The sequence below is a fragment of the Nomascus leucogenys genome, chromosome 8 (assembly GCF_006542625.1).
Source record: "Nomascus leucogenys isolate Asia chromosome 8, Asia_NLE_v1, whole genome shotgun sequence".
Lineage (NCBI taxonomy): Eukaryota > Metazoa > Chordata > Mammalia > Primates > Hylobatidae > Nomascus > Nomascus leucogenys.
Genome location: NC_044388.1, coordinates 112621304 through 112634840, shown reverse-complemented (window position 1 = coordinate 112634840; position 13537 = coordinate 112621304). Strand labels below are relative to the sequence as shown.

General features: G+C 52.9%; 1 protein-coding gene and 1 pseudogene across 2 annotated transcripts in view; both read right to left on the bottom strand.

Moving 5' to 3' along the window:
• The window catches only part of RABL6 (RAB, member RAS oncogene family like 6), a 28825-nt gene extending 15321 nt beyond the window's left edge, over positions 1-13504 (bottom strand). The window contains exons 1-2 of one of the 2 annotated variants that reach the window (XM_030818225.1): positions 13021-13504; positions 1536-1670 (exon numbers count right to left, since the gene is read on the bottom strand). In XM_030818225.1, the coding sequence (XP_030674085.1) occupies positions 1536-1670; positions 13021-13150 (265 nt within the window). In that variant the 5' untranslated portion in view covers positions 13151-13504. Of the gene's footprint in view, positions 1-1535; positions 1671-11356; positions 11376-13020 lie in introns of those variants that run through there. The other variant, XM_030818226.1, reaches the window with a different exon arrangement.
• Positions 11444-12115, bottom strand: LOC115836300 (annotated as a pseudogene).
• Positions 13505-13537: the final 33 nt, after the last annotated feature.

Below are 13537 nucleotides of genomic sequence, written 5' to 3'. Positions count from 1 at the left end.
TAAGTAACCACTGAGGGTGGAGGCCAGACCCTCCCTTCGGAGCCACCTGACAGGCCCCAGGCCTGCCCCGCGCCGAACCATCACAGCTGGGCCTGCTGGGGCCTACCGCTCCTCCTGGGCTCCCATGACTGCGCTCTGTTGTGGGGCATGCTGGGGACTGGGGCAGCTGATGGATGGAGCCTCCCGCCCACCCAAGGATTCCAAGGGGAAGGGAGAACCAGAGGGGAGAGGCACGCCTGGGCCCCTCACACCACCAGGCATCTGCCCCCACACCAATCACATCCACGTTGCCTGAGCAGAGGAGCATAAATGCTGCCTTCAGCCTCATCCCAAACCAGGAAGAGGGTGCGGTAGCAGGTAGAGCTGTGCGCCGGCCCTGTGGGCTCTGTGTCGTGTCAGCCCGGCACCACCCTCCCAGGCTCTAGATGCCCAGCAACCCCATGGCTGTTCCTGCACAGCAGTCCAAGTGTCAGCTATCACCACGTGGCAGCTGAAACTCATCTTTGCCTCCCACTAGTAACCCACTAGTTTTTTTTTTTTTTTTTGCAGTGAAAAGAAATGGCGTTTAAAACAGCCCTGGCTGGGAGCGGTGGCTCACGCCTGTAATCCCAACACTTTGGGAGCCCAAGGTGGGTGAATCATATGGTCAGGAGTTCAAGGCCAGCCTGGCCAAGATGGTGAAACCCCCATCTCTACTTAAAATACAAAAAATTAGCTGGGTGTGGTGGTGGGCGCCTGTAATCCCAGCTACTCAGGAGGCCGAGGCAGAGAATTGCTTGAACCCGGGAGGCGGAGCTTGCAGTGAACCGAGATCTCGCCACTGCACTCCAGCCTGGGCAACAGAGTGAGACTTTGTCTCAAAAAAAAAAAAAAAAACAACCAAACCAAAAAACAAACAAACAAACAAACAAACAAACAAAATACCAGCCCCAAGGCTTTTTGCTGTCAGGATTCTAAACACACAGGGCAGCTGCTGTGCCTCCCACAGCAGGAGCCTTGCCACAGCCATCACCTCCCCCACCTTCCAGCATCTACCCAGGCCCCAGCTCACCCAATTGAGACCTGGGGGAGGGGTCTATCCCGCCATCAAGCCCACCTCACTGAACCTTTTAGTGACACAAACTTTTGGCAAGGGCAAGGCTCAAAAGTCTTATTACTATTTCTGGTGGTGAAGATGTCGGGCTGGGGCCCAAGAAAAAATACCATGTGCACCAAGAGGGTGCAGGCAAGGGAATGCTCCTCGGAATGCACCTCCTTTCAGCTCCCCAGGCACCCGCGTGCCCACTCACCTGCGACCACGCTGCCCCAAGCTGAGCCTCCCAGGTCAGTGGGGCTTCATGAAGCTCACTCAGGCAGCAGGGTGATCCACCCCAAAAGAGCCCCAGAGTTCACGCCAGGACTCCCACGCCAGCAGGGTCCCTCACAGACAAGAACTCTTTGGGGGGACACCCTCTGGGGAATGCATCTCCCAGGAAACAGGGCCGAGGAAGGGGAAGCCTGGAGCCTGAACCCCCTGGGGCATCCACCACACTTACTCTTGTAGCTCCAGTGGATGCTGGTGACCTGGATCTCCTGCGTGGGGATGTACTCCTCCACGAACGGCCGGCCCTGCAGGCGGTGCCACAGTGCCGTCTTGCCCGTGTTCCTGTCTCCCCGGATCACTATCTTCACTGGGGATGGGAGGAGAAAAAGAAAAGGCAAATTAAACGAACCAAATCCAAGCTGCAGCTTTAAGAGCAACTACAAAGAGCCGGTTCTGCTGCCACCTGTTTTATCTTTCTTGCTAGAATCAGACCCAGGTGACCGGCAGGCAGGGGAGGAAGACGATGGGTAGGTACCATGGCAACCTCTCCCATCAGGAGGACACCTGGCAGCATGCAGAACCTCAACGGGGCCCAAGGGGCAGCTGGGGGTCCTCCTGGGCTGCTGGAGGCCACAAGCCAGGTCAGGATTTCTACTTGGAAGATGTGGTTCTGCCCTAGAGCCCACCCCTGGGACCCCTGGTGACCTTGAGGGTCAGGGCCCACCACCTGAGGAGCTCTCCACAGCACCCCAGGCTTCTGTGGATTGCTCCTAACCAGGTTTCCTGCAGCCCTGGAGTCTTTTTTTTTTTTTTTGAGACGGAGTCTCACTCTTTCGCCCAGGCCAGACTGCAGTGTTGCTATCTTGGCTCACTGCAAGCTCCACCTCCCGGGTTCACGCCATTCTCCTGCCCCAGCCTCCCGAGTAGCTGGGACTAGAGGCACTCGCCACCACGCCTGGCTAATTTTTTGTATTTTTAGTAGAGACGGGGTTTCACCGTGTTAGCCTGGGTGGTCTCGATCTCCTGACCTCGTGATCCGCCCGCCTTGGCCTCCCAAAGTGCTGGGATTACAGGCGTGAGCCACTGCGAGCCCTGGAGTCTTCAGTGCACAATTCTGCAGAACGCGGGGCCTGCATCCCAGCTCACGCACAACGCGTGTATGCAGGGTAGCCCCGGGCCTGGGCCTGCTTGCTCTGGGGCTGGGCTGGAGAGGCCACTGCCTAGCTTGTTTTGAAAATGTGAAGGGGGAGGGAGGGCAGCTGGGAGGGGAGCACGGGGTTAGCAAAGGCGGGAGGTGGCTCAGAACGGGTGGAGATGGGGATGGACCTGGTACCCGACTGGACTAAGAACAGCCAGCCCGCAGAAGTGTTGGAAAGAGAACAGGATCGAGAATGACCGAGAAGCTGTGCGGACGCAGCAGCCAGCACTGAGACAGCTGCCCTCGGACCTGGGCAGACCCCGACAGCTTCTCACACAGGCCTCGGTGAACCCACCACAGGCACGGGGGAGAGCAGAAGCCCTGGCCGTCCTCCGCGTTTCCATGAGGGGAGAGCCAGGGAAGGTGTCGGGAAGGGAGCCGGCTTGGTGGGGAGCAGAGGAAACCAAGGAGCAGGTCTCAGGTCTCCCGCCCGCTCCATCTCGTCGGGTCTGCAGGCTCCTCTCACTCCCGCAACGCCCCCGCAAGGTTTTCTGTCAGGGGGACCCCAAGCTCCCAACGCAGAGGGCGCCCGGCCTCGAGGCTCTGAGGGGCCCTGGGCTGTCCCTGTGCCCCACCCGGCTCCTCTCTCCTGGCCCAGTCCCCTCCTTCTACCTCAAGGCACCTGTTTCCACAATCATTTCTTCTCCCCTGAAGCTTATTCATTTCCTCACCTATTCTAGGTACCTCAACGCGCCAACTTTCAACGCCTCTGGTCAGATCTCGTGGGCCGGCTGGGGGCAGCCAGGAGGCTCCGCGCTCCTCCGGGCCGAGCCCACCCCGCGGAAGGCTGGGCCCTGGTTCCCCTCCCTCTCCCGCGGAGAACTTGGAGAACACAGGCCGCCTGCAGCGTCCTCCAGCCCGGCGGCCCGGCCTGTGGAGAGCACAGCAGCCCCAAGCGGAGCCGCAGGCGCGCAGCGCAGCCGGGAGGGAGCCAGGCCCCAGCGCGGCGGGAGGCCCGAGGCAGGAGTCTGGGCGCGGCCCACAGCTCTGGGCTCAGCCGGGCGGCCGGCGTCCCCCCAGATGAGCAGCAGCCCGGGCTCGCAGGGACTGCCTGGGCCGCGCACGCACAGCCTCGCTGGGCCCGCGAGAGAACCGCGGCGCCATCCACGTCCGTCCCGCGGCCCCGAGGCCCACGGCCTGAGCGGCGGCCCTGCCTCCCCGCCCCGGCACCGCTCAGGCGGCCCATCGGCTGTGCTTCCCGGTGGCTTCCACATGCGGTGGTCCCGTCTCCGGGTCTCTCCCGGGGCTGGGGCGTTAGCAATGCCACTGCCGGAAACCTGCCCTCGTGAACGTGGGGAGCTCATTCCAGGGATCTGGCCACAGTTTGGCTTCTGCAGAATGTCGCAGAGTTGGGGTCACACAGAATAATTTCTCTCACTCAGCGATACGCACTTAAGGCTCATGGAGGCCTCTCCACGGCTTGAGAACATCTTTTCAGGACTAAATAATGTTCCACCATCTGGATGCACGGAGTTTAACCATTCATCTACTGAAGGACGTCTTGGCCGCACTTTTCCTTGAACTTCCATTGATATTTTTCTTTTTGTAATTTATATTATTCTGATACTGCAACACCCACACTCAGCCTCTATTTATTTTTTTCGTATCACTTGCCACCTGTCATTTTGCTGTGAGATTTTCCCTTTATTTTCTAAACCTTCCTTTGATTTTATTTTTGCTTTTTAAAAATTATTGGCCGGGCACAGTGGCTCACGCCTCTAATCCCAGCACTTTAGGAGGCCGAGGCGGGCGGATCACCTGAGGTCAGGAGTTTGAGACCAGCCTGGACAACATGGAGAAACCCCATGTCTACTAAAAATACAAAATTAGCCAGGTGTGGTGGTGGGCACCTGTAATCCCAGCTACTCGGGAGGCTGAGGCAGGAGAATTGCTTAACCCCAGGAGGTGGAGGTTGCAGTGAGCCGAGATCACACCACTGCACTCCAGCATGGTCAACAGAGCAGAACCATCTCAAAAAAATATATATATATATATATTATTTTTACAAACAGGATCTCACTGTCACGCAGGCTAGAGCCAGCACAGTGGCACAATCCTAGCTCACTACAGCCTCAATCTCCTGGGCTCAAGTGATCCTCCCACCTTAGCCTCCCAAGTAGCTCGGACTACAGACATCTGCCAGCTAATTTTTTTTTTTTTTTGAAGACGGAGTCTTACTCTGTCGCACAGGCTGGAGTGCAGTGATGTGATCTCGGCTCACTGCAACCTCCACCTACTGGATCCAAGTGATTCTCCTGTCTCAGCCTCCCAAGTAGCTGGGACTATAGGCGCATGCCGCCATGCCTAATTTTCTGTATTTTAGTAGAGATGGGGGTTCACCATTTTGCCCGGGCTGGTCTCAAACTCCTAAGCTCAGGCAATCCGCCCACCTTGGCCTCCCAGAGTGCTAGGATTACAGATGTGAGCCACCACCCCAGGCCTAGTTTTTTTTTTTTTTTACTATTTTTTTCTTAGAGACGGGGTCTTGCTTTTTGCCCAAGCTGGTCTCGACATCCTGGGCTCAAGCAATCCTCCTGCCTCGGCCTCCCAAAGTGCTGGGATTACAGGTATAAGCCACGGCACCAGTGAGGATGGTCCACTTTAATCAATGTTCCTTGAGCCTTAAGGTCCAGAGACTTTCTCTGAGCCTGCGGTAACCCTTCACATTTCTACCTGCTCTCTTTCATCTTGAAGTATATTCTGCATATGGCATCACTGTAGCTGTGGCACTACGACTATAGCTAGAGCGGCTTTTTAATGGTTAATGTTTACCTAGTGTCTTGTTTCCAACTCCTAACTTTCAACCTTTCGACACCATTATGTTTTGGATGTGTCTCTTATACACCAGATAGCCAAATTAGAGAAAAAAAAATCCCTCGAATCTCACATTCTTTCAAGCTGGTGAGTTCTGTTTACTGACAACTGCTGCTGCCATGTTATTTTATGATTTTTAGTTCCAGCTCTGGTTCCCTCGCCCCTCCCCCAGCCTTCTATGCCTTTGATTAAAGCTGCACAAGGTGGTTTTCAGAAAGTATTCTTTCTACCTGGTATTTATTTGGAAGATTTGCAACCTGTTTCTACACTTCGAATGGTAATCCTTAAATTTTCAACACTCACATCTGCTGCAGTGAAGTCTGAAGTTAACACATCTCTTTCTTTTCTTCTTAATAATAATATAGAGATCTGAACGCCTTGACTATCCAGCTTCACCCTGGGCTGTGTTACTTCTGGTAGTTTCTTTTATATACCCTATATAAATCATGATCACCACTGATTAACATAACCAACGCTTCTTTCTTTTTTTTTGATGAAGTCTCACTCTGTTGCCCAAGTTGGAGTGCAGTGATGCAATCTCGGCTCACTGCAACCTCCACCTCCCGGGTTCAAGCGATTCTCCTGTCTTGGCCTCTCGAGCAGCTGAGACTACAGGTACGCACCACGACACCCGGCTAATTTCTGTATTTTTTTAGTAGAGACGGGGGTCTCACTATGTTGGCCAAGCTGGTCTTGAACTCCTGACCTTGTGATCCACTCACCTTGGCCTCCCAAAGTGTTGGGATTACAGATGTGAGCCACCGTGCCTGACCCACCAATGCTTATTTCATTTTCACCACATATTTACCAGTTTCTTTGCTTACCTTTGCTTTTTTTTTTTCTTTGAGACAGAGTCTGGCTTTGTCGCCCAGGCTGGAGTGCAGTGGTGCGATCTCGGCTCACTACAAGCTCTGCCTCCCACGTTCACACCAATCTCCTGCCCCAGCCTCCTGAGTAGCTGGGACTACAGGCGCCGGCCACCATGCCCTGCTAATTTTTGTATTTTTAGTAGAGACGGGGTTTCACCGTGTTAGCCAGGATGGTCTCGATCTCCTGACCTCGTGATCTGCCCGCCTCGGCCTCCCAAAGTGCTGGGATTACAGGCGTGAGCCACCGTGCCTGGACTTTTTTTTTTTTTTTTGATGGAGTCTTGCTCTGTTGCCCAGGCTGGAGTGCAGTGACGCGATCTCAGCTCATTCCAACTTTTGCCTCCCAGGTTCACACGATTCTTGTGCATCAGCCTCCTGAGTAGCTAGGATTACAGGCGCCTGCCCTCACGCCCGGCTAATTTTTGTATTTTCAGTAGAGACAGGGTTTCACCATGTTGGCCAGGCTGGACTCAAACTCCTGACTTCAAGTGATCCACCTGCCTCAGCCTCACAAAGTGCTGGGATTAGAAGTGTGGGCCAGCACCCGGCCCCCTTTGCTTTTTGAATCCCACTCCTGTGTTTCGGGCTCAACTCCACCTCTCTGAAGAATAACCTTCAGTATTTATTTGTACAAGAGCCTTTGCACAGTGAGCCTGAAGCTTCGGCCGAAGTGGAGCCAGTCACATGGCTCTCAAGTGCTCATCAGAGAGACCTCAGCCCACATCAGCCTCCCCACAGCCCACGTCGGCCTCCCCACAGCCCACGTCGGCCTCCCCACAGTCACAGGTTTGCTGTGAGCTGGTCACCAGTTCACCACGTTCCTCTCAGGGAAGTCTTTTTGTTCTGGTTGCATCTAAGATGTTTACTTTTTAATGTTTTGAAAATTTCCAATGATGTATCTAGCTGTGGATGTTTTTAAACTCTGGACTTCTTGGAGTTTCCTGTATTTCATGAACTCTGGAAAGTCCTCAGTCTTCCCTTTCTCCTTTCCTGCTCTCTTCTCCTTCTGGAACTTGTACTGGCCATCGGCTGGCATCGCCTCCTCCCTGGGCCGCACATCTCTTCCTGACACTGCTCCTCTCTTCAGCTGAGTTAGTGCTGCTTCTCCTGCGTGCTGACTGATTTAACTGTTAATGACTATGTTTTTCATTTCTAGAGGTTTTCATTCTGTTTCTTTTTCAAACACAAATTGTCTACTCATGGCTTTTTGTATTGTTTTATTTATAATTGACATAATAATTGCACATATCATGGGCATACAGTCTTGACTAGTCTTAAGGTTGCTTCCTTTTACATCTTTATCAATTTTAACATACATTTGTTTTCTATTATCTTCAGATTTTGAGAACGAAGAGTCTTATTTTCTCTCCCTTGAAATTTACTCCTTTTAAAAGCTAATTACCCACATACACACCTACTATATGGCCACAAACTCTTTTTTAAAAAAGCTAATTACAAGAAATCCTGTAACATCAGAAATAAGTCAAGTAAAATAATCTGACTTAATTATTTTAAAAAATTAACCCTCCTTTTTTTTTTTTTTGAGACGGAGTCTCACTCTGTCACCCAGGCTGGAGTGCAATGGCGCGATCTCGACCCACTGCAACCTCCACCTCCCAGGCTCAAGCAATTCTCCTGCCTCCGCCTCCTGAGTAGCTGGGATTACGGGCGTGTGCCCACCACACCCAGCTAATTTTTATTATTTTTAGTAGAGACAGGGTTTTGCCATGTTGGCCAGGCTGGTCTCAAACTCCTGACCTCAAGCGATCCACCCACCTCGGCCTCCCAAAGTGCTGGGATTACAGGAGTGAGGCACCATGCCCAACTTAACCTCTACTTTTAAGTTAAAAAGTTAGGCTGGTCACAGTGGCTCTCTCCTGTATTTAATTCCAGCACTTTGGGAGGCCAAGGCAGGTGGATTGCTTGGGCCCAGGAGTTTGAGACCAGCCTGGGCAACATGGTGAAACACTGTCTCTACAAAAATTACAAAACTCAACCAGGCATGGTGGCGTGCACCTGTAGTCCCAGCTACTCGGGAGGCTGAGGTGGGAGGATTGCTCGAGCCAGGGAGGTGAAGGCTGCAGTGAGTCAAGATTGCACCACTGCACTCCAGTTCAGGCGAAAGAGCAAGACCCTATATCAAAATAAATAAATAAATAAAATCAATTTCAGAATCTTTTTTTTTCTCCTGCTGGTCCCTTGATCTTGGGTTTTCTTTTTTTCTGCTTAATTTCAGAATCTTAAATGTTGGCTGCAATAAGCTGACTCAGTGATTCTCCTGGAAAACCTTTAGGATTCATCCAAGAAACGCTAAGAAGCCCTGTACTTACCTGTACTTAACCTCATGGTAAACCTGCTCTTCTACTAAACGGGATGTGAACACGACCTCTGTTCTAAGCTTCTTTTAGAAGATACAATGCAGAAAACACAGAGCTCTATTTGAGGCCCTGAGCCTTTCTCACCCTGATTCAATTTAACTCCTTCACATTCCTGCAGCTTTCCTGCAAAATATGGAATAATTTTCTTACATTTTCATACCAAGAAGAGCTTATGATTTATCTCAGATGCATGAAGGTTTAACTCCTAACCAGGCCCTCTCACGGTGCCAGCAGCATCTCCTACTGGACCCACTACAAGGGCCCAGCCGCCTCCCCACCCTGACAGCCTGTGCTACAGCTGGTGTCAGCCACACCTTGCTCCTCTCCCACTCTGCACCCTGCAAAGATTTCCCATCCTCAGCAGCTTTGGACTACTTGGTGTTGAGGCAGGCAAAAACCAAGGTGACCCCAAGAAAATGGCTGCTCCCCCAAAGGAGGCAGAAGGGGGAAGTGAAGATGAGGAAATGTCAGAAGATGAAGAAGATGACAGCTGTGGAGAAGAGGCTGTCACATCTCAGCAGAAAGGCAAGAAGGCTGCTGCAATCCCAGCCAAGAAGGTGGCAGTTTCCCCAACAAAAAAGGCTGCAGGTGCCACACCCACCAAGAAAGCAACTGTCACTCCAGGCAAAGCAGTCGCCACACCTGCCAAGAAGGGAGCCATACCAGGCAAAGCATTGGCAGCAGCTCCTCGAAAGGGGGCACCCCAGCCAAGGGGGCAAAGAACAGCAAGAACGCCAAGAAGGAAGACAGCGATGAGGAGGAGGATGACTCTGAACCAGCGGTGATGAAGGCAGCAGCGGGTGCCCCTGCCTCAGGGGATGAGGATGAGGATGATGAGGATGATGCTGAGGAAGATGGCTCTGAAGCAGCAGCTATGGAAACAGTACCAGCCAAAGGAAAGAAAGCTTCTACAAAAGCTGTTCCTGTGAAATCCAAGAGGATGGCTGAGAATGAAGAGGATGATGAGGACAAGGACGAGGGTGACGATGATGAAGAGGATGAAGTGATGAAGATGACGAAGAGGAGAAGGAAGGGTCTGTCAAAGAAGCACCTGGAAAATGAAGGAAATGACCAAACAGCAGCTTCTGAAGCCAAGAAACAGAAAGCGGAAAGTGAGAAGCACAGAACAAACTGTGCCTTTTTTTTTTTTTTTTTTTTTTTTTTTTAGACAGGGTTTCACTCTCTCGCCCAGGTTGGACTGCAGCGGCGTGATCTCGGCTTACCGCAACCTTCACCTCCCAGGCTCAAGTGATTCTCCTGCCTCAGCCTCCCGAGTAGCTGGGATTACAGGCGTGTACCGCTACCACCCGGCTAATTTTTGTATTTTTAGTAGAGATGGGGTTTCACCATGTTGGCCAGGCTGGAACGTCTTTCAATCTTTGTTGGAAACCTGAACTTTCACAAGTCTACTCCTGAGTTAAAAACTAGTATCCATGGGCCAGGCCTGGTGGCTCACGCCTATAATCCCAGCACTTTGGGAGGCTGAGGTGGGCAGATCACAAGGTCAGGAGTTTGAGCCACCGCGCCCGGCAAAAAAAAAGCAAAAAAACAATTTTTTAAAATTATCTCTGACCGGAAGCCCCCACTTCAAGTTGTCCCGCCTTTGTGGACCAAATCAACATATATCTTAAATGTATTTGATTACTGTCTCATGTCTAAAATGTGTCACAGGCCATGGTCACTCATATTCAGCTCAAAAATAAATCTCTTCAAAAATTTGACAGAGTTTGACTTTTTCATCAACTATGGTCCAATGTCTCATTCGAGTTTTTATTCTAAAACCAATGGGTGTCCTGCGACTCTGCCGGGACCACTAGTGACTCCGAGCAAATGCAGGGCCCAGGAGGAGAGCCCAGACTCCTGGAAACCCGCAGCAGTTCCCAGAATCTCTCACTCCCATAAACCCTCGACTCTGTCTTATCACATGGCTGGTCTGTTACGCTCTGTAAAATATTTGAGAAAATAAATACTAGAAAGCTGGGCGTGGTGGCTCATGCCTGTAATCCCAGCACTTTGGGAGGCCAAGGCGGGCGGATCACGAGGTAAGGAGATCGAGACCACTCGGGCCCCGTCTCTACTAAAAATACAAAATATTAGCCGGGCATGGTGGTGGGTGCCTGTAGTCCCGGCTACTCGGGAGGCTGAAGCAGGAGAATGGTGTGAACCCAGGAGGAGGAGCTTGCAGTGAGCCGAGATCACGCCACTGCACTCCAGCCTGGGCGACAGAGCGAAACGCAAAACTGTCTCAAAAAAAAAGGAAAAGAAATACTAGGAACTTTCTATTCTAACACAGAAACTCAAAAGTTTTAAAATTGCATGTTATTCAACTATAAAGACAACATCTTTCTAAAATGTAATTTAGGTACAAATCCAAATTTCTCTCTGTCTCACCACCTTTCATGCAGTTCTAGGAGATCATAACCTGTTCTCCAAGTACTGGAGACTGGCTTTTCTCCTCTGGAAGGACCCCATTGCCCTTTTTAGTCACACTCGCCCAGGACCACACAGGGGTGGCCCTGGTGCATGAGGTGGACCCCACCCAGGACCCTCGGGAGCGTTTTCAGAAGGTGAACAGTTTCCAGGTCCAGGCCTGATTTCCCAGGGACTAATACTGAGCTTAGCCAATACTGTAAGCAACAAAATTAAATAAAGGATCCAAATGCACAGTCTAAAAACTTGCGTAAACTCAGTATTTTGACTCAATATTCTCTTCTCCGCATGCCATCTATGTATTATAACACATTTAAAATGAGCTTTTATTTTTATTCAAAACGCACCACTTTATTTTCCTTACCAGACAGCCACGCATTAAGTACGTTCCAGTCACGTGACTTCTTCAGCGAGCCCCCAGGCTTCCACAGGAGTCTGGGAGCTCCTGGCCAGAGGAGTCCTGAGATTTCAAATAATCAAGCCTTCTCCCCAGCCACAAGTTCCTTTGATGCTTGGGTTACTGAACACAAACGCAATGGATAATTTGTCTTCAACATAATCCATTTCTGTTCCTAAACGTGTTAGCTGCGCTTTCTTTCTGATGAGCACTCTGATTCCAATTTGAACTTCATCAAAATCTCCTTTGTCTTCGTATGTTCCACAGTATAAGAAAGGCCAATACGGCCCTTGGTTCGGACATCAAGTTTCTTTTTTTTTTTTTAATTTTCTTTTTGTACTTTTAGTAGAGACGGTGTTTCACTATGTTGGCCAGGCTGGTCTCGAACTCCTGACCTCGTGATCTGCCCGCCTCGGCCTCCCAAAGTGCTGGGATTACAGGCATAAGCCACCATGCCTGGCCAGGACACCAAATTTCATACCTAGATGCTCAGACCTATTTTTAAGAAGTTGTTTTATCTTGCTTACTGCTGAAGGTGTCAGGGTGAGGGCGGCCCGAGTGGTCTGCAGCTTCCTCTTGCTCACAGGCCGGGGGACTAAGGAAGGCGAAATCTTCACTGTCCTCCTGGACTAGCTCCAGCCCCAGGAACTATGGCCTCTCTCCGTGCACACGGCAGGCGAATTCATGAACTTGCTTTTAAACCTGCACAACAGTCTTTCTGATCATTAGTTCTTAAAATCCTACATTACCATGGAAATATCACGGAGACTCTAAAGCTCCCCTTAAAGTGACCAAAAAACTGGATAGGCGTAGCGTCCTAAAATCTCATAGAAACATACGGAAATGGCTAAGAGGGAAGCAATGTCAAAACAGGGAACCACATAAAAGCCTTCAAAAACTACTGGGAAAGAGCCCGCAAAATGGAAAAACTCATAAGAGATCGAGGACAATTTACATAATTTATAACAAAGGAATGGAGCGTCCCAGGCACTCAGGAGTCCGTAAATGACTCCTCCGTCCTACGAGAAATGCGATGTCTCCTACAGTCGCAAGTCAGCCCGTGCCTTCTGGACCTTTTCTAGATACGTCTCTTACAAACGCTTCTTAAAAAAGGCGAGAATGTGTGGCGTAGCTAATATTCTATCTTCAAACTCAGTAGAAAGTCAACAAAGAAAAATCCCGCTGAAAGCGCCAAGGCCGGCTGGGTTCCCCGCACCTCCTGCAGGTGAGTGGTGCCCGGGGCTGGCCACCGTGGAGCGTCGGAGGCGCAGCGCCCCGGGCCGGCGGGCCCTGCTTGGCGTTATGTAATCACCCCCGGGCCGGGCAGCCGGGCCAACCCCGGCGCCGCCGACCCGCTCCACTGCACAGCGCGGCGGGAGCGACACGCGGCAGGCAAGCGCGGCTGGGAAACGACCCGCGGCTCCGGGGCCGCGAGGACCCGGCCCTGGCCCGGCCTCTCCTCGCGTCCCCTGGCCCGCGCCCCCGCTCCCGGAGCGCCCGGCGGGCCCAGCGCACGCCACAACGGGCAAGCAGGCAAGACCGACACCCACCACCGCGCGGCGCCCCAGGCAGGGCCTGGGCTCGGAGACCCGCGCGGCGCTCCCGCGTCCCCCCCGGCCCGCCGCACTCACTGTTGTACTGCACCCCCTTGGCGAAGCGCCTCTGCAACGCCTGGTTCATGGACTGCAGCCCGGCGGGGATGTTCTTGTCCCGGCCCGGGGCCTGGTCCGACCCCACCAGCTTCTTCAGGGCGGAAAACATCTTCCCGCTCGGACGTCCCAGCCCGGGCGCGGCCGGCGAGCTCAGCGGCGGCGGGGAAGGGGTGCGACTCGCACCATGTCCCGGCGGCCCCGGCCCCCCCGGAGGCCGGAGCCGGCGCGGCCAGAGGCCGGGGTCCCGGCGGCGGAGCGCAGCCTCGAGCGGCGACTCGGGAACCTCAGCCGCGGCTGCTCCGCTTCGGCCCCCGCGGCCTCTGGCGCGGCCGCTCTCCAGGCGTCAGCGCCGCCATCTTGGCGCCGGCTCGGCGGGACGCGAGGGGCGCGCGGCTACGGGGCGCCGCGAGGGCCGTGGGGGCGCGGCGCGCGCCGTGGGCGCATGCGCAGGCGGTTCTGGCGCGCAGTTCCCGGCCCGGGCTCCCTCTTTACGCAC